The sequence below is a fragment of the Simochromis diagramma genome, unplaced genomic scaffold (assembly GCF_900408965.1).
Source record: "Simochromis diagramma unplaced genomic scaffold, fSimDia1.1 OVJJ01000216.1, whole genome shotgun sequence".
NCBI lineage: Eukaryota > Metazoa > Chordata > Actinopteri > Cichliformes > Cichlidae > Simochromis > Simochromis diagramma.
The window spans coordinates 16,857,420-16,878,274 of NW_024386883.1; the positions used below are offsets into that span (position 1 = coordinate 16,857,420).

At 42.0% G+C, this 20,855-nt stretch overlaps 1 protein-coding gene and 1 long non-coding RNA gene across 5 annotated transcripts in view; both read left to right on the forward strand.

Moving 5' to 3' along the window:
* klf8 (Kruppel-like factor 8) overlaps positions 1–20,855 on the forward strand; it is an 84,621-nt gene that overhangs the window by 39,858 nt on the left and 23,908 nt on the right. For all 3 annotated transcript variants that reach the window (XM_040032514.1, XM_040032512.1, XM_040032513.1), the window contains exon 2: positions 4,561–4,881. In XM_040032514.1, the coding sequence (XP_039888448.1) occupies positions 4,561–4,881 (321 nt within the window). The remainder of the gene's footprint in view (positions 1–4,560; positions 4,882–20,855) is intronic.
* Positions 6,563–20,099, forward strand: LOC120733974. Of its 2 annotated transcripts, none has more exons than XR_005695933.1 (2): positions 6,563–6,573; positions 18,990–20,099. It is a non-coding gene; the product is annotated as an uncharacterized LOC120733974 (long non-coding RNA). The 2 variants fall into 2 exon arrangements; XR_005695932.1 differs by lacking the exon at positions 18,990–20,099 and adding an exon at positions 11,155–16,763.

The following is a 20,855-nucleotide window of genomic DNA, read 5'->3' on the forward strand; positions in this document are numbered from 1 at the left end:
AAATTAAATCAACCTTACAAATACATTTGTTTATGGTCTTTTCTGTTGAGCAAATTCACAAATGTTCTGATTTAATTGAGCAGAGCTTTTGTTATTTCTGTCGAACTGAAAGGACAAGTTTGCCTTGAATGGCTTTTGGAAAAGTGGCCATTTACAGAAGAGAATAGATGATAATGAGGCCTCTTCAGAACAAAACACAGGACCAAACTGCTAACTAGTGAACTGAAAACAAAATAAAGGGTTAAAGCACAAGGTGTAAAGGAAGGCTTTGTGTGCTGGAACAGACTGTTGATGTCGCTGTTAGCGCTCTCTGTGCTTTCAAATAGGCTACATTGCTCCAGTTTTCACAGCGCGTACTGTTAATTCATGAAGTCTAAACTGCAGTTAAAATGTAAATGTGCTATTTTAGTAACTTACGAGTAGTTTATGAGTAGTGTGTGTAAATTTGAAGAAATTCTTAGAGTTTTGTCATTTGCATGAGGTTAAAAAAATCAGGAAAACAACAACAACTGTTGAAATAAGGCAAAGTGTAAACTGTGATGTAACTGTGAAGCATCCTTGACTGTTTTCTGGTCTTGTTGGTGCACAAACCTCTTTCGTGGTCTCTGATGGATTTTCCTGTGTGATGTTTAAAGTCAAAAATGGTCTCTGAAGCTTAGAAAGGAAGCTTGTGGTCAAAAACACCACAGAGAAGTGCCTTGAGCAACTCCAGGCCCAATAAAGTTAACGCTGTTTCAAACTGTATGAGTGGGTGGAGTTTGGTGAAATTCAGGCTCTTGCTTTGTGGGGGGTTGCCAGTTGGGGGGAAGGTGAGGCATCAAGCTGCCTTTACCTTTGTTTAGAGACACAGAGGGGGCTCTGTCCCCTCACAATGGAACTGAGAGATCAGTGTGTGTCCTCTGTGTGCGCGTCTGTGTGGGAGGGGTTGTGCTTGCAGCCACACCCAGGCTGATTGGCCGAGGCCCCACCTCGCTGTGGAATCCGCTGGGGCTGGGTCACATGCCAGCCTGAAACACACCACCATGGCCTTAGAGTCTCTGTTTGCCCTCATAGGCTGAAAAAAAAAACAGGAGAACATCAAGTGATGATGTAATTGTTACTGTCCAGTGTGGCAGAGCGCAAATGTGTCCGATTCTCAGCACACTTCAACAAGTTACGTGTCAGAAAAATATTTGAATTCTGAAGAATTCGGTGGCGTAATGCTTAAAATACCGACGCTCACTGCATTCGATAATGTAAAATATTTTCTCTGCTATGCTGACATAACGTGTGATGGATTGTTTTAGGTTATGTGCTGGTGAGTGTGCTCTCCAGCGTTGTCATTAAGTCCTGCTGGCAGTTTAACTTGTTAATTATTTACCAGACTGAGAGAAACTTCTCCTCACTGTGAAAACAACCACAACAATGCTGTTAATACTTAATTGTTTTGCTTAAATAATATATCAAACCTTTTATTTTGACATTTTTGCCCTGCTTCTTCTGATATTATTTCATATCTCTCCTGCTGCTACCAGCTGTTATCTTTTCTTATTTAGATTGGCTTCACTGGGCTTTACATAGACAGCTAACCCTGCGCTGTGCAGCACACAGCACTGCGTTTCCCATTAAACAGCTGGGCGTGCGGCAGGGTCGCCGCTGCAGACAGGAAGTCGAGAACTTGTTTATCTATTTCAGCATTTCTCGCACCGTGAGAATTTTACATAAAGAAGCGCAACTGGAATAATCTTGCTATCACTTCCCGTTTCTGTTCTTTTTAATGCGTGGGTTTTCAGTGTTTCGATGGTGGATTTTCACACTAGGAAAGCACACGCACGTCAAGCCTTTTTAGCTGGCGTTTTTAATACGTCTTTTGAAAGAATGCTGGTGGTTTCTGTTGATGATGTTTGTGTTAGCTGTGGGACTTTTCTCAATATCAGCTGTCTGTGCTGACTCTTGCTCAGATGTGAACAAAAAATATGAAAGAGAGGGGTTTGAATTTCACCCTGATATCGATCGGTTGTTTTCAGTCACCGGCTGGGTTTACAATAAGGTTAACCAGAAGTTGATGTGCTGATCTCACAAAGTCACATTCTGTTTAAAACCACAAAACTATAAAACAAACTTCTCAAACGTCACCTTTAACCACATACCTGTCAGCATGAGCTGAGCTCTAAGAGGAAGAAAAGGAAGTGCGGTAGATTGCTTGATGTACTTCTTTTACAACTTTCGTTTATATAAATATTTGGTCATGACCTGGTGGCTGTGTATTAATAGAAGGATAAAGACAGACACTGAAATATGCCAGTCACATTGTTAGGCACACCTTATTAGAACTGGGTTGGAGATTTTCCTCAGAGAATTTGATCCTTGTTGCTGCACAATCACGAGCTGCACATCCAGGATGTGAATCTCAGGCTCCACCACATCCCAAAGGTGCCCTGTTGGCTTGAGATGTGTTACTGCAGAGGTCATTTGAGTGCATTGAACTCGGTGGTCAACAAACCAGTTTGAGCGATCTGAACTTTGTCACATCGTATGTTATCCCACTGGAAGCAGCCATCAGAAGATGGGTACGCTGGGTTATAGGCTGTGCCATTTAAGTGATGCCCAGTTGGTGCTAATGGGCCAAAGTGTGCCTCACACCATTACACCACACCATCCTGAACCACTGATACAGTGCAGGTTGGATTTATACTTTCATTTTGCAGCAGAAATGTAAACTCATCATCATTTTTACGATGTCCAGTTTTGGTGAGCCTCAGTTTCCTGGTCTTAGTTGACAGGAGCGGCATCTGGTGTGGTCTTCCGCTGCTTCAGAGATGCTCTTCTGCATACCTTGGTTGTAATGGTTGTTACTTAAGTTACTTTTGCCTTCTTAGGGGCTTGAAGGAGTCTGGCCATTCTCCTCTGACCTCTGACAACAACTAGGCATTTTTTAACCCTGAGATTTGCCTCTTGCAGGATGTATTTCTGAGAATTATAGGCACACCTAATAAAGTTGCAGATAAATGTGCATTAGTTTAGATTTCCTGCATCCTAAACTTTCTCCTTTTGAAGAATATATATAGAGTTAAACAAGGAATATGACATTTATGGTGCCTTAGATGAACTAATTAATTAACTGTTTAAAAATGTTCTTATTTTTAAAGTCAGAAATTATGTCTTAAACCCTTTTCTAATGTGGTAAATGCTGTTTTATATGTAATTGTATTTTTTTCCCCTTCATATTTACTAGACTCAACGCAGTTGGTTCTTGCTGTTATATTATTTTAGTTTCACTGGCTGCCCAAACCTACTGAAACCTGTTTAAAATGACTGTAAACATATTGTAGGTATAACTGACCTCAGCTCGCTTTGATTTATTCTTATCTGGCTCGTGACGGACAGGAGGGGGAAAAAAGTTCTTGTTTTACTGTTTTTGTTTCACTGTCCTTTATGTACAGTCATCATATCAAAAGTAAGACACATTTCAAAATATGACTGTCTCTAAACCTCTTAAAAAATGTAGGTCAAATTATGCTGGATTCCACATCTGTGGACATTTTTGGTACTGCTTGCCAAACTATTTGCAAGTTGGTGGAGAGTTTTATCTGTAGGGACTTGCATAATTCTTAGATAGAGCTCAGAAACTGTCTAAGAAAGGGAAAAAAGGGGAGAAAATTGAGACCAAAAAGAAGAGAAAGGGGTGTGCACATTTCTAAAAGTGTGTGTGTGTGTGTGTGTGTGTGTGTGTGTGTGTGTGTGTGTGTGTGTGTGTGTGAGAGAGTCCCTCTGCCTTGGCACTCTTCAGCTCTCTCTCTCTCTCTTTCTCTCAGTGTGTGTGTTTGTCTCTCGCTCAGCTTCCAGAAAAGGGTGTGTCTGCCTGCCTGCCGCTGAAAGGGAGGGAGGGGTCAGTTCACGGCTACTCCTCCCTGCTCTCGCTGTTATTTCTCTTTCGTTCTCATTCCCTCACTGGCAGCCTGAGGATTAGGCCTTTGTCTCTTTGCCTCCTCTGTCTCTGTCTTTGCCTTTAATTTTCCATCTCTTTCAGACAGAGTGTGAGTTTGTGTGTGTGTGTGTGTTTGTGTGTTTTGACCCCCTCTTCTGGCAGATTTTTTTGAGAGGAGGTTATCTTTAGCAGGCTTTCAGAGTAGAGGTAATGCTTGTAGTCATGACCTTTTCCCTCCAAACTCTACTAACCCATTTCCTGTCTTACTTCCTGTCCTACCTGGCACTTTTCTCCTCTTCATTCTTTCTCTTATGCTCTCTTGTTTTCTGCTTTCTTGCTTACTGCTTTTTCTCCTCCTGCCCACTTTACTCCTCATACCTTCCTCATACCCTTTAACACAACCCCCTCTCCCTTCACCCCCTCTCCCTGGCCAGGAAGTTTGGACTTTTTTTTCTTACCTTCTTCTCACCCCTCCTCCTCCTCTCTTGTTCTTCTCAATTTCTCCCCACCCCCATTTCATCCCCTTAACGACTCCCTTATCACCTCTTCTCCCCCCTTTCCTGTCTTTGCCGACCTTCTGTACTCCTCTTTTTGTGACCAAACTCACCTTCCTCCTTTTAATGCCATCTATTGTACTTCTTCTTCTTACTCAGTGTCAGTCAACTCCAAAGCAGAAGAAGAGTGCGGTCAGTGCCCGGAAGAGGCTGAGGAGCCCGGCCAAGCAGAGCTCCTTGACCCAGCAAGAACCGCCACCTTCTTCATCACCTCTGCCGCCCACAGTCCAGGAAGAGGAGGAGAAGAAAGAAGAGCCCGCGACCAGGCCACGGCCAACGCAGGGAGAAGAGGAGGAGCTGAAGGAAGTGGCGACACAGTCTGTGAGGGTGAAAGAGGAAGAAAAGAAAGCAGAGGAGGAGGGCGAGAAAGACATGCCCTCTGTACAGATCAAACCAGAGCCAGAGGAGATGGAGTGCACGGTGAGGAGGGGGAGACGGGGGGTTCGGTGGAAGCGATTGGTTGATTGATTGGAGGGGAATGGGGTTAAAGAGGCAGAACGCTAGATGTGTGGCTAGATGGATGGAGGTGAGGAAAATGGGCGTGTGCAGGTGGGGCTGGGAGTCGGTTCTGCGATGATCAAATGTGTTTGATTATGTCGATTTCACAACGAAAACACACACACACACACACCGCGGTCAAATCACACAGACAGCAAAGGTTACTTCAGTTACTTACCTGGCTTAAAAAGAAAGCTTTAAATCATGTCACGCGTAATGAACAGAGTATCAGTTTGTGCAATATTGACACAAACTTCTCAAATACCGCCTTAAAAAATGTATCAAAATTCACGTTTTCCCAATACTCGAGAATCGGCAGCAGACAAGGAAGCAATATGCATACCAGAGCAATCAGCTGGATCTCTCAGATGTCAGCTTCCCGCCTGAGTATTACAGGCCTGAGTATTACAAAGTGATTACAAAGAATTTGAGAAGCAGGCAGATAACATGACTAGGCACTCTTTTACTCTATTTAATTACATATCCTTCCACTTATGCAGATTACGTTAGGTCAGATCCTTCTTGTGATCCGGTGCCCTCTCGCTGGTCTAGGCTGTAAAGTGGAAAATGAACCTACTGGTGCTCCCTCAGAGATCCACCTAAACCAGCGCTGCTCAGCTCTTCTGTCTGTGCATCATGATTGGCGGTTTAGCAGCTTGATGGCGCTATTTTAATTCAGTACAGCGTTCAACAGGTTTTGAGGTTTGCAACTATTACTCTGAAAGCCCCGAACCTTAAAGAAAAAGACTCGTTTATCAGAGATTGCATCTTATTTTGATAGTTTTGCACATGCTTCCTGTCTGTAACAGTGATCCCTGTTTTAATTGCAAAATGTGACACCGTGACGTCATTTAAGCATCAGAACAAAGTGAGCCGATAATCACAGGTCATGCTGTTTAGGAGGGAAACATTTTCCCCCCCAGGGCGACATCAATCACAGTTAACCATTCCCTGTTCCCTGTGCAGTGTGTGCACGTACCAATTTTACCTGTGCCAGTGTTATTACAGTGATGCTGGCTTACTTTCAGTTTCAGTTTTCAAAGAAAGGAGTTTATATAATTTTTCTCTTTCCTTGTTTGTTTCTCTAGAAAGAAGAGACACATTTGTTTTTCTGGTTTTTTGTTTTTGTTTTTTTTAATCTAATTTATGGTTGAGTTTTAGTAGAACTGCAAATCAAGACCTGATCTGACATAAACTGGCAAGCATTGTGTCTTCATTAGAGCAAAAAGGACACAGTTATCCTTCTGCACTGGATTCCCTGGGATATTTCCTGGTAGTGGTTTCTGTCAAGCTAAGGCCTGACAATAATCGTCCTGATTAGGATTCGTGGATGCAAAAACATTGTGTCTATAATAAAGTCCGTGCTGGCGGGAATTTCGATTTTCCTCTGAGCATTATACCGCATACAAGGCACGAGCACGGATTTTTGAAATAACTGTAAATTTACTTTAAGGTTAATTTATGTTATTTCAAGCTTGATATTATGATAATGTAGCTGTTGGCTGGTGCATCAGCTTCACAAATCCAGAAAAACATCCTTTTCATTTATATGCGTTCACCTGAGCAAATAGATTGTGTACAGGTTGTGCAGTTTAGCAGGAATGTGTGCTCTTTGTGATTGAAAACTTGCACCTGTTTGCCTGTGACAGCAGGCTGTTAGGCTACGTCCACACGTACACGGGTATTTTTGAAAACTGAGATTTTCCGTTGTCGTTTTAAAAAATAATCCCGTCCACATGTAAACGCAGAAATGAAGGAAAACGCTGCTAGGAACATGCCAAAGCAACAGGTGGCGATATATTCCTAACCGTGTAGAAATGTTGGCCAATCAGAAGTCTAGACGCCTCGGTGGGAAATAGTAAACAAAGCTGGGGCATAGAAGCAGAACCGAGTCGTATGTGTGGAGGGACAGTAACTGTGTGTGTATATGTAAGCATTTAAACACTGCAGAGAGTACAAGTAACAGTAACAGTATTGTAGAAATGTAGAATAGGGTGAACACGTTTGCTCAAACCTTATTTAAAAAGAGATCATGTTGCGATTGGATCATGCCAGCTGTCACCCACACACCCTAGCCATTGAGTCAACAGTTCAGCAGTCATTGCTGCATTATTTAAGAAGAAAACTATGAGCACCTGTGTGTGTGTTTGATTTTTATCTCTGTGTCAGACCTGTACCTCTTTTATGAATTCATCTCTTTTCATTTTGTTATTATTGCTACTATTTTGTTTTAAAATGGGAGTAAACTGCCTGTTTTGTGCTTTTTGATAAAAAAAAATAGTAATTGTTTCACATGTTTCAAACAAGCTTTGTCAAAAACAGCAGGGTTTGAGTTAAAGCGGCATTACATCAGAGTCAGAATAAGCTTTATTGGATTCTGATCAAGGAATTGGGCTCTTTTGGGTTTTTTTCTGTGCTCTCAATGTACTTAACAGATACACACACGGACAATAACAGCATGTATAGTGTATTTATAGGTGCAATGATGCAGTAGTGCACAGTGCTAAGCGTTTCACAGCATGACGTCTGTTCAGTTTCTCAGGCTACGTCCACACTAGCCCGGATAGATTTGAAAACGGCGTTTTCCTCTGGAAACGCTCCGCGTCCACACTAGCGTTTTCAGTCGTTTTCACAGAGTTGCGCGTCCACATTGAAACGGCCCAAAACGCTTACGTTCCAGTCCTGCGCATGCGCAAAAGCGAGTGGGAATTAAAGAATTTTAAGAAAAGCTATCTGGAGCATGTACAAACTGATAATAATCAAAACTGAGAGAAATCAAAACAACTGCTGTATAATGGCCTCCGCTATCTTTGTTTCATTTGTCACGTGACTGCATCACATGACTAAAATGCGTCATCGTTTCAAACGCATCGTTTTTCCTTGAGGAAAATGCCGCCTCAGTGTGGACGGGAAGCCAAAACGGAGAAAGCCTCAGTTATCCAGGACTTCCTTTAAGGGTCATGAAGACAAAGAATCCGTCCCTTGACTGGTAGTAAGCTTAACGACTCACAGACCATCGGGTGGGTCAACAACTCTCAGGACTACATCCACAGCCTGAACCCCCACTAGGAGTTAAATACCTGGTGCTCCCCCCATCACCTTTTAGAACTGAAAAAGCACCGCAGATGTGAGATAGGAAACATTTCCTTAACCTAAGAAGGCCAGCTGCCTTCAGTTGAAGCACTTAAGACTTCACTGCGTGACGGGATGAGTTGACGATATAGAGGCGAAGGGAATGAGGGACGTGTAAGAGAACAAATTTGATGCAGGAGTGAGCAGAGAGATGTTTGCGGGATGGGTGAGGTTGAACTGAGCAAGCGTGGTGATTAATTTTAGGAAGTATGAGGAGGAGGAAGAGTTTGGTGTAGTTGTGAGGTTGTTTTAGTTTTCGTGAAATACTAGATGATATCTCGATGCAGTGTTCAGCTATGGTGGTGACCGAGGTGTGGCCTTTCATGTTCTACTACTCTGAAGTCTGGTTGAGGTGCAGCTGAAGGGCGTGTGCGTGGTTGGTGCATTGTTGTGTAGCGCAGCGGTCTCCAACCTTTTTTGCGCCACGGACCGGTTTTTGCCCGACAATATTTTCACAGACCGGCCTTTAAGGTGTCGCGGATAAATACAACAACATAAAACTAGTACCGGTACCGAAAAAAAGAAAATTTATTCATAACACACGTGAAAAGACCAAGGAAAACCGAGTAAACGATAAAAACGATAACAAAATAACGCTGAAAACCGATAAAAACCCTGAAAACTACACATTTCACACGTGAGCCTCAACTCTCGCGGCCCGGTACCAAACGACTCACGGACCGGTACCGGTCCGAGGCCCGGGGGTTGGGGACCTCTGGTGTAGCGTATCCCTGTGCATGACCTCCACGGTCAGACAAAAATTGCCAAGTGATGGCGGAATTTACGTCCCTATCGGAGTGACAGAAAACTAAAAACTGCCAAAAACTGTAAAGAAAAATTGGTTATTTTTGAGATTTCAGATTAAGATTTGACAAATGGTGGTCGACTCCACTTCCAGGCCAGTGGAAGTGGAGCCTCTCGGGGGAAAAACACGGCTTCTCGCAAAGGTTACAGTGAAGCTTTCCGCTTGGCTGACGTGATGGTGGAAGATTAGGCATGGTCTGACATTAGTGGGTAAAGTTTAATGGATGGGTAGAGTTGTAGGAAGTCATTAAACACACTTTGTAAACAAACATTTATTTGCTCTCATGTGGAAAAAGTCTGTTAAGGTTGTTAAGGTTTTGCACTTCAAGCAGCAAATTTCACCTTTTTTAATCCCGAGTGGCTTTTCAGGGAGCGCATCAGCAGAATGAGCTCCGTGAAATGAATAGTGAGGAGGTCAGAGGTCGCAGCCAAGCCAAGTTTTACATGACAAGAGCCTGTGGGATACATACTGACGAAAGTCCTGCTGGAGTTACCCGTGAATTCCCCAGCGGATTTCATTCTCAGGATCAGACTATTTATGTCTGAGCATTTACTAATAAATTAAGCAGCATATATCTGCATCTTCTGTCCTTCTGATTGATGCAGAGGAGTTTGTCTTTTTCTGGTCTTTGCTCAGAAATACACACCAATAGAGATTTTCCCATAGACTGGGAACCAAGAAACTGAGCTGCATTTTGTGCATTTTGTCACATCTTAACTCGTCTCTGTCTTTTTAATATTATTTTAGGCTCATCTAAGTATTTACAGCTTACAGTTGTTCAGGATGGATGGGTGGATACTTTATTCATCCCCTGGAGGAAATTCACAAATTCCAGCAGTATCCACAAACATTTTAGACATAAAATAAATACTAATAAATATTGTAAACATTGTAGAGATTATGAAAATTAGGATTCTGAAAGTAAACAAATCAAAGTTATTTTATGGCATTTCCTTTCAAGAAAAGATTTTATATCTTCCGGGCTTCTAAAAAAGGATTGCAGCGTATGTCGATATATTTTTAAGCTTCTCATAGTTTCACAGCTCATTTGACATGTTATGACTGGTCGAGCTCACTCATGGGAAATAGTCATGTAAAAGAAAACACTCCTAACTTAAGTTCAGCAAGTCAGAATTTTATTGAATTAAAAAAAAAGCACTGATAAGGCACTTATGCCACTTATTCTTATCTTTTTAATCCTTCGATAAAGCTTTAGGAGTATTTTGCTCATTGTTTGTTCTTCAAGTGTTGCACTCGGTTCCCTCGCTCTCCTCGTGGCTATTAGTAGTTGGTGCGCTGGCTAGTTAGTTTGTCATCCTCATTATGGATGCTGTGATTATTGGTGGCTTCACTGCTGTGTGCCAATTAAATATAATTACAAGCCGATAAATACATGGGAGCGTTTTTGTGTCGCCCTGGCCGGGCTCACAGGTTTTGCAGTGCAGACGAGTTGCTACACCTTTTGACATTTCAAGCTTTACTGTTAAGCTGATAGGTAGGTCGATACACCCTGTTATAAACAGACAGGGAAGGCTGTACAGTAAAGGGTGTGAACAGTAATGATAAGGTGAGACTTGCTGGAGTCGCTCGCACAGTATAGCAGCCATTGCCAAAGCGAACTTATAGCAGAAGGAGTGAAAGGTGTTTGTCAGCGGGAAGGGTGAGGCGTTGAAGAGAAGAAGCTGTTGGAAATGTGGACAGAAAAGCAGAAGGAGGGGAAAGAGATTGTCAGAGAGGAGACAGATGAGGGAAGTGCACAGATGGGTGAGAGAGAGGAGTGAAGGTAGAGAGGTTTGAAAGGGTGTGGACAGTCAGATAAGGACAGGCTGTGCTGCAGGATTATGACTGCCATCCATTTCACCTTCCTCTGTGTTCAATACTTTTTTTGTTATTTATGAAGCTGAAACGCAGGGAGATGCAGAGTCAGGCTAGCTTCTCTCTGGGTTTTCAATACGGGAAAGATAACAGAGAGAAACCGCAGGGCAAGTGGATTGTGTTGGTCTGAAAAACGGGGAGGTGCATGAACAGTTAAGAATCGCTGTATTGTCCAAAAGTACTGACATTTAAACAGCATTGTAGTGCGCGTGCTAGATAAATGTAGAATTAATCCGACAAATGAGAGAGCCGGGCACCGTTCATGGTAATGCATTTCTGTGCTTCCATTACCTTCATCCGCTGGGACAGCAGAGAAACCACTTGAACTATTTCTAATTCATTAGAAATTAACATTTTTGCTAACATACTACACATTTGCAAAGCGATCAGCCCCAGATGGCCGCCTCTCTCTGAGCCTTGTTCGTCCAGGGATTTTCTTCCTGTTAAAAGGGAGTTTTTCCTTGCCACTGTCGCCACGTGCTCGCTCATAGAGGGCTGTCTGATTCTTGGGGTTTTCTCTGTATTATTGTAGAATCGACTGTAGAAGCGACTGCTGTTGTGACTTGGTGCTATGTAAAGGAAATTGACTAATATTTAATTCAGTTTAGTTTTCAATTACATCTTGCACAAAAAATAATTTCAAGGAGAGATGGCTGCGATTTTAAATGCTTATATTTTAAGCTACCACCATTTGTCAAATCTTAATCTCAAAAATAACTAATTTTTCTTTACAGTTTTTGGCTATTTGGCAAATTCATATTCATATTTGTAATTCCAGAGATCCACAAAATTACGCACAATCATTGTCGTTATTGATTAAAATAACCCTTGATGTGCTGAGCCGTTTTTGAGGCGAGGCATCACATGCTTTATGTTTGCACTCCAGCTATATAGCACAAGCATAGATTTGCATTTATGACGGTATGTGGGAAAGGCAGGACGGGCTGTGTCTGTTAGCAGCGAGTGTTTTGGAGCAGAGATAAATAAAAGAGGGAAATTTCATGCCGGGCAGGAAACAGTCTGTTTTTCATTCTCAGCTGATACCCGTGTACTGTAGTGTCTTCTAGGTTTTAGAAAAATCATGAGAATGTGTCTCTACGATTGAATTTTAAAGACAGAATTTAGCTAGGTGACATAATTAGGTTGAGTTAATTTACCAAAATAAGCCTTTTCCAGTCTGTTTGAGGGGCTTCATGCTGTCGCCACCCTCACCCCATAACTCCACTGAAGTCTAGCCACACTTTACATGTATATTCTCTGTGCCATTGTCAGTTAGAACAGCGTGTCTTTGTGTTTATATGTATGAGTGCTAAAATTCTGCAGGGTGTGAGAGAGACCTTCACACAGAGCCTCAGAGAGTATTGTCTTTACTGTAGTGCGAACAGCCACAGAGTAGGTGAGATAAAATGTCGTTATTCACATGTTGTTGCAAGTGAAAAAGATACACTTGGTTAGTGGATGTGTCACAGTCATAATGTTCCCAGTTTGGTTACACTGCAGTTCCACTTGGCATGGTTTTAAGGGTTTAAGGGTAGGTTTGGGAATATGCTGGTTATGGTTGAGGTTTGGCTAAGAATCCAAGAAATGAATGTCAAAAGTAGCCCATGCTTTAGTGTGTGTGTGTGTGTGGATAAAAACAATGTAGCAGAGGAGTAACACAAAAAGTATTGTTTGTAATAGCGTAGTGAACTTGTGCTTGACCTTAAATATATGCTTGAAATTACATGTACTTGAATAACAAGGACTAATTGTGTTTCCCATCATCACATTGAATGACCTCTCTTAACAATTTGCAAAGCTGTGATATTAACTGGATTTCCTTTTTACTGAAATAGTTAGAAATGTTTTTCCCTTCTCTTTAAATTTCCTAAATCCTGCCTTAGGAAGGATCATTTTAATCTCTGTTTTGTCACACAGTTACACAGATATACCCGGTTTATTTATCTGTAGCTCCTTTGTTTATTTTTGGCGTTTCTGATGCGTGTCTGATTAAGTAAGCGGACACAATGTTGCCAAGAATTTAACCAGAGGACAACTGTGCAGTCAACACTGTTCTGAAAACATGACCAGCCTGCATTTCTAAGCACATTGTTGCACGTCTACGATGTCTGGGTTATTAGTTCATCTCAGTTACTGACATAGTAAAATCCTTCTGTTTATTTCCATTTATAGCTTTCACAAGATCAGTTTATGATGTTATAGTTGTGCATTTATCTCCATAACAGAAATGAGTTTGTCCCGCCCTGCAAATGAGTTTGGAGCTCCTCAAGGCTCCGTACTTGGGCCTTTTTATATGTGTAGTTCATATGCACGGACACAATTAAATAATCATAAAAACCTATTAAAACTTAGTTTATGTTAATACATATACGTACATTATAGTAAAATGTGCTAGCAGAACAGTGTGAGTCTGGAGGATTTGAGTGCAGAATGGCACGTTGTTTGCTTGAAGAGCAAAGGCAACTTTAAATGTTTATTAGCAATGCCAGGATCATATTTTGGTGCTTGCCTCAGCTGATTATTTTTTGCCTAAATACCAGAACCAATTGCAGGAAAGTTTTCAGAAAGTGTAACATCAAGGCGAACCCGATAAACTGATTTATTTACTTTTAAGGAAACATCTTGTATTTCAGAGCTTAATTACGTTCACATGTGAGGCCTGGGAGAAGGAGTGTGTATATGTGTGCATTGTTGTGGTGTGGTTTGGGTTAGTGAAGGGTGGGGGCTGGGTGGAGTAGTATTGCGCAAGACATCATTAAGCAGAGAGTGTGTGTGTGTGAGTGTGTGCTGGCCACACCTCTGTGGCTGTCTCCAACAGAGGGGAGTGGACTTTCCTGTCCAAAGATAAAGTCTCCAGGAAGCAGATCCTCCTGCTATAAAACTCCACTGGGAGCCTAAAACATTAATGCTACATGCCTCATATTTACTCAAGTTAAGACTGTTATTATTATTATTATTATTATTATTATTATTATTATTATCGTTATTGTACCCTTTGTTCTAACTCATTTGTGCTGCAAACAGCAACCCTGTCAAGATGATTATTTGCTAACCCTTTGTTTGAACAGGATGCATTTTTTCCCTCCAAATACTAATTCAGTCTGGACTCTGAATGATGATTGTTATATGTTGTAGATTGTTATATGTTTGTCTCAGCAAGACAACACAAATCCTAGTGAGTGAAGGCATGAAATCAAGGGGGGGAAATGTGAATATAGGAGTACGAGCAGTAGCAATGGAGGACTTTGACAAGTTATATCTAAACAAGCTGTCAGATGCAACAAATTATTCATCAGAAACAGATGACAATCTTTATTTAAACCTCAGGAAATATGAAATATTATGGTCTGTGGATCATACTGCGCTTTTTGCTGCTTGGCTGCTTGTATGTGAGACCAGCACATAAAGTGGTTACTCAGACAGAAATAAGAAATGTCAGGTCCACTCTAGAAGACGTGCAAAGCAAACTTTATTTACCATAAGACTGTATTAAAGTGGTATGGTTCTAGCCCAGAGTTTTAAAAATAAGACAACTTGTTGTGATAGAGCTGCAACTAAGGACTGTGTTTATTCAGTTCTTATTATTTGGATTATTATCTATTAGAATTATTTCATCTATAGAATTCCAGAAAATAGTAAAAACAACTTTTAAAGCCTATTTAACAGATTTCAGTGGTGAACGACCTTTCAGACGTGTGCAGATGTCTGCTTCAGAGATAAAACTTGCTGTTTGTTTGGGATTTTGACAAATTAAATGAGCTGATTGGTTACTGTTTCCAAGGTATTTAACTTGTTGACATGTTACACCTGCCTGCATTGTTTACATATTTTCCAGCTTGTATTCTTATCTGTTTATGGTCAAATTTCTCTTTTCCTCACTATGATAATTTAAACATTTAAAGTTTTATACAGAGAAGATGGATGATCCTTTAAAAAACCATAGCAGTTCACAGATACAGCTCTGCTGAATTTATTTAGAACCTGGCTTGCTGAGGTGGGATGTTATTTTCATCAGTTACCCAGAACATTATGACATGACGTTGGTAACTTGGCTGCATGCATGTGCACGGATGTCTCAGCAGCTAAGCTTATTTAATGAGTTAGTAGTGCAGGAAACCAACAGAGGAAATACGAAGGTTATACGTGTTTCACTGAGTCATGCTACTTTTAACAGCATATACTGAGAAAAACGATTAAAACGAGCGTTTGTGGGATGTTTTAATGCTTTAAAAAAGCATATTTTCCTCTGCTAACAGGAACATCGGGTCCAAGGTCAAAATAGACATCAAAAGGTCAAATGGAGGTGATGTGAGATGTGAAATTTTACACTTGCTTCAACTCGTACTAGCCAAATTCCATCAGAAGTGGATGGAAAGTTGGGGAAGAGACTCCACTACTAGCCCTTTTTTTTTCTCTTTTACTCAACTGAGAAACTTTGAGGATTATCCAAAGGATTCTTCACGTCAGTCTAGTTTTTATGCTTGTTCTCTCTGTTGTTTCTTCCATCATGCAAACTTCAACAGTTTGTAGTTAGAAGATTCCAAAGCAGGAGAAAACAATGAATAGTTTTTGGCAATCAGTCAGGAATAAATGTAATCTAATGACAACCTGAAGATGCCCACTGTATAATCAGCAGTGGGTGAGGGCTCGGCATGGTGCTGCGTTGGTAGTCCGTAGGTGGTACGCAGAGCTTTCCAGAACCACGTCTGCATAGCTGTATACAGTCAGTGTCAGAAATATGCGTATGAATATGCGGGCTACACTTGTTCTTGTAAGTGCTGTTGTTCATCACAGTGAGGTAGAAGCGGGGTTAAATTTACTTTGAAAATCTCCTCTGTGGCCTTTGCTTCCGCATCTCATTTTGTGCTATTTTTTTCCCTTCCTCTTTGTTGATCTTCCCTTTTCTGTTGAAGCCGCCTTGTTAACCTATCAGGATAAGACCTAGATATGGCGTAATCGCTGCAGAGCCACCCGCCTCTGGCTTTTGAGAGTTTGTGAAGCCTCTGTGTTGGTTAAATTCCCACAATCCCCCTCTCTGCGTGGCCAAAGTGCTACGCAAATGGAAACCACTGCGGGTTCATAAATCCTGCGTTACTCAAAAGCAACTTGGCAGTAAATTTTCAGAAGAGATGAGGAGACAGTGAAATGTTGGGGGCAAGAGGAGTGAACAGCAAGATGATTAAACAATATGGCGAGCTTATATGAGTTAACTAGTGTTTGTCAGAGTGACAGAATGGGTCAAAGTTCATTCAGCGGCCTAGATTTAGCTTTCCAGTGAAAGTTTTCTTTTAGTTGCTGTTCCTGTTTTTCGTTTTTTCCCCAGAACGAACACACACACACACACACACACACACACACACACACACACACACACACACACACACACACACACACACGCAATCGTGCACTTTTATCTCCCCTCATCTCTCTTTTTCTTTTCCCGCCATTATTCTTCTTCTGCTTTCTCTTTCAGTCTCCCGACCCAAGCTCTTCTTCTCTCCCTTTCCCTCCCTCTCCTCCCTTTCTCACTCTCTCACCCTAATAGGATATGTCGAGGGAGGCACTGCTTCCGCTCACCCCGTCGCCATGGCAACCACGGCTCTGGCGGGAGTTGCCGAAAAGACTGTGCAGCCTGACCCCCCCGCCATCACCACCACCAATCCTCACTCCTTCTCCTCTTTTCTCCTCCACCTTTCCAACCAGTGCTTCTCTCTCCATCTTTCCCCTGCCCCCTCCTCAATCTCTCTCTTTTTCTAAATCACCACTTATGCCAAAGGGGAGCACGCATGCACACACACACACACACACGCAAACACACACTGAATACCTGCCAGCACAGCACAGTGAATAGCCCTGTAATCGCTCTCTCTCTCACACGCACGCACACACAGACACACAAACAAACAATGAGGCCCTCTGTGCATGCGTGTGTGTCACACTGATGTATTCACATAAACAAGTCAGTTGTCCTCCAGCAAACAGGAGCACTCATGCACAAAGAGACCACATCACACACACATACACACAGACACGCACACTCTTTCTATTACTCCCTGTGCGTTTGTGTGTGTGAGAGCATGAGACATGAGAGGTTAGAGAGGCCGATTTACTGTGCTTTTGCCAGCAGGGCTTTGGTAGCATGAGTTAGTTAGCAATCATTGTGTGTGTGTGTGTGTGTGTGTGTGTGTGTGTGCGTGCGTGCGTGTGTGTGTGCGCATCTATGTTGGAGCATTCAGTCCATTCAAAGGACAGCACATTCAAAATTTGGGATGCAGAGAGAGAGAGAAACAGGAGGGGTTGCAGTTCAATGCAGATGCAGTCACCTCTGCTGGTGCAGGATGATGATGTCATTGTTGGCAGCCCACTTCCTACAGTGCAGAGCTTCCGGGAAGCAAATACATGACTGGGAGAGGAAGCTCTATGTTAGTCTAAAGTCATCTGGAAACATGTAGGTCATTAAGTGGATTGGCTGGGGTTCAGTACAGTCGCAGTAAATCATGTTGTCTGTGCGTCAAATCGCAGCACATCCTGGCGAGGTCGTCGGAGGGGGTTCAGCTTTCCTGTGAGTTACAGGAGCAGCAGCAGCCAGATTTCTATTTTTTTACCTGTCTGCATCAATAAACAGTTAAGACACTGCCTCTTAGTCTACTAGAAAAGGTAAAGCAGCATGGGACAAAAGGGATTAATATGAAATGACTTCCACAGATTTTCTCCTTCTCAGACTAAGTTGAGATCAGTTTTTTAGTATCAGCAAACTATTGTTTGTTTATCTTCCCTTTACTTTTTTCTTAACTGAGTGGATTCTGTCACATTTCAAGCCTGCTTATAGAACAAAATGACTGCCCATATGGAAAAGATATATATATATAAATCTTATAAAGTTTGTATCTGTCTTGTGTGAAACTTGTATGAAAAGCATACAAGAGTGAAAACAGATATAAGATCCCTTGAAAAATTATATAAATGAAACTTGTATGTTTTGGATACTTCCTAAAACAATATATGAAAGTAATGAGAGAGTGGCCACTTTAAATGAGTAAATCATATAAGTTTTTACTATTTCTTTTCCATATGGGTGGGTTTGCATCACAAGTTAAACCCGGAAATCATTCGTATGGTCGGCAATCCACGTCTTTGATTTATCCTCAGGTGTTAAAACCCACCATTAAGGAAACGAGTTGTGACCAGTTTTAACTTTAAAGTTCAGATAAGTTTAACTCTGAGCCTGCCCACTGCCAGCCTCTGCCCATGTGAACACCATAGCAACTCCAACCAGCTGCTGTTCAAACCTTCTGTTTGTGCCGCTCAGCTAATTAGAAGCAAGCTGGCTTAAAGTGAGCGGAGCTCGTGTCAGACATCATGCACGGATCCACTGGTGCAAGAAGGCCCTGGATAATGAATAGTAGAGTCCAAGAAGGAAGGTGTGAACCTGACGGTTACTATAGTTGAAATGGGCTACGGCAACTTTAACACTGTGTAGCATTTTTGTATCAAGAGTACCCTCTCCAGCTTGAGCCGAGTCTTTAAATTATGTGTTTGACATGAAACGCACGCACGCACCAACTTCAGGTCGCTGGTAGGCAGCCTCGATCAGGGCGACATGCACAACGTTTAATTTTGCCCAAGTTGTTCCAAGCAGCCTCTCACACATAACTTAATACTTTGCATGTGCCTCTGGGATTAAAGAGTAGCCAGCAGACGTCCAAAACTAAAGGCGACGCTTGATGAGGTAATGACATCGTTTCAGTAATGCAGGTGGCGCTGATTTCTTAAATTACTCTGTCGTCATTAGCACTAGTTCAACAGCATCCCCCCTTGTGCTGGTGTAATTAATGACATCTTGTGGACATGTAGAAGTAATTTTTGACGTGTCAGGTGGCTGTCGCGTGCAAGTGCCTGTATAATTAATAGTGGGCTTCTTGCCCTGGGTCAAGCTGCTTGTTTCTCATCTCGCTGCTGTCAACTTGTCATGCTTCTTCTTTAGGTGACAAGCCTTCAGGGTAGGTTATGCTTCACGTAGGCATAGTTTGCATGGCGGGTTGTCTAAAGATGAAAGTGTTGATCGCTGCTCTGAACGGCCGTGCCGGAAGACAAGGGGGGGCTGTCAGAGAGAAGGGTGAGACATGATAATTGTTTTAATATGCTTGTAGATGCGCATATTTTCACATCAAACTTAGATGTTATTTAAACTGGCGAGGGGGCGCAGGGGGGTAAAAAGCGGTGTCAGCAGAGCAAAATATATTCACCTGTTTCCAGTAAAAACAGACTGTTTCCCAGAGTTAAGCCGAGGTGCCACGGGTGCCAGCGTCTTCGCCGCTGAAACAAGAGAGGCAAAAAATGTTTGAGATTTTCCGTTTGTGAAAGTGATGTTGTAGAAGTGTTGGATGGGTTGTGGACTTGACTCGGTTTTGGATTCTTGAGTAAAATAAGCAGGCAAATTTACGTTTTCCCACCCTCAGCTGAGTCTGTCTCACAATGATACTTTTAAACAGCCAGGGATCGAACCACCAACCTCCTGAGCTGCACCTGCTCAAAATGATTTTCAGTAATAATGTTCTGTTTTGTAGCGATTGCAACATATCGATCGTGACATAAAAAGATTGCATGCTTTCTTTACCGACTTTAAAAGAAAAACGCTGTAGAGCTATCAGTGATAGCGAGCCGTCAGGAGAGACAGGCCGTGAACTCTGTCAGACTCTGCTGAACTGGTCAGGTTTTATATCTCTGTAACGTGTCTTGCACACCTGGTTCAGGCACATTCTTGCAGTTACAGAGAACCTTGTTGGAAACTTGGAAAACTAAAGTGAATTGTAAAGAAGGATTATTGGTAAAGGCTTAAAAAAACTGTCTGCATATGATGAAAGTCTCTGCTGTTATTGTAAAGACGCAGGGAAAGGTTGCTAGAAAGACATTTTTGGGCGTTCCTGCACAATCAGACAGGTTTTGAACAAGTCCAGTTATGTAAACACTTCTTTGGAAGTGAAAGCAGAGGTATGCACCGTGATAGCAGCACGTGCATTTGCTTCAGAGCTACAGCCACTGAACGCTTTTAGCTGCTTTCCACTAAAGCGGTTTTCAGAGGAACGGTTTATTAATTCATATGAAAGACTCAAAAATAATGGAAACAAGTTTATTATGAACATCCAGAAATGACAATATATGGGTAAAAGAGATATTCTTCACTTATATTTTATTCTGAATGAGCTGTCTGGTCGAGAACTTATCCTCTGTGGACAACAGCTAATATTTCTGAGCCTCTCGGTAGCATATAATGGATTTCTGGTTCAAGACTTTCTTAAATCAGAGATTATGAATGCAGATCAAATTTTAAAAAGCTTTATCAATGTTAGACAATAACTTAAAAGTTAAGACTGCATTGAAGTCTCTCTTCTGCTCCACATAAGGCTTCATTCTCACAGGCCTAGACTGGTTGACAACGACCCTGGCTACCTCCTGTCATTAGAGAAAAATACGCATTCTCCAACTTATTGGAAGTTGCTGGTGGCCATCATCAGGTGAAATTGATTGCAAAGAGGATGCTGTGTCAATACTGTCATTGCTGCAGATGCCTGCAGTTTGCATGGAAGACGCCAACCAGTCTGCAAACACCATTTACTTCATTTACTTCATTTACTTCATTTCAAAGTGTTTGCAGAAGTCGGCATCTTCCGGGCAAACTACGGGAAACTACCCATTGCAGTCATAGCAACTACTGCAATCACCAGGTTTTTAGTGCTGGACTCTACCGCTTTGCAGCCACTTTTCACACTAGCAACTGCCAGCAACCAGTTGCCAACCAGTTGTGGAATACACACCTTTCAGTAGCAGTCAAGGAGCTACTGACCGGTCTGTAGGCCTGCCTGAGTGAAGCTTTAGCACAGTGACTGCCAGCAAACACTCTCAACTGGTTGGAGAATTTCCCTTGCAGCTGGTGGTTGTCAAGTGGTAGCCAACAGGTCTGTAAGCCTGTGTGACTGACGCCTAAATTATTTAGTCTGCAAACAGCAGATTCTGCACATTCTTATGAATAGATCGGTTTAATATGCCGCAGTATTGTGTAGTATACTTTTCCTTCATGTCTGAT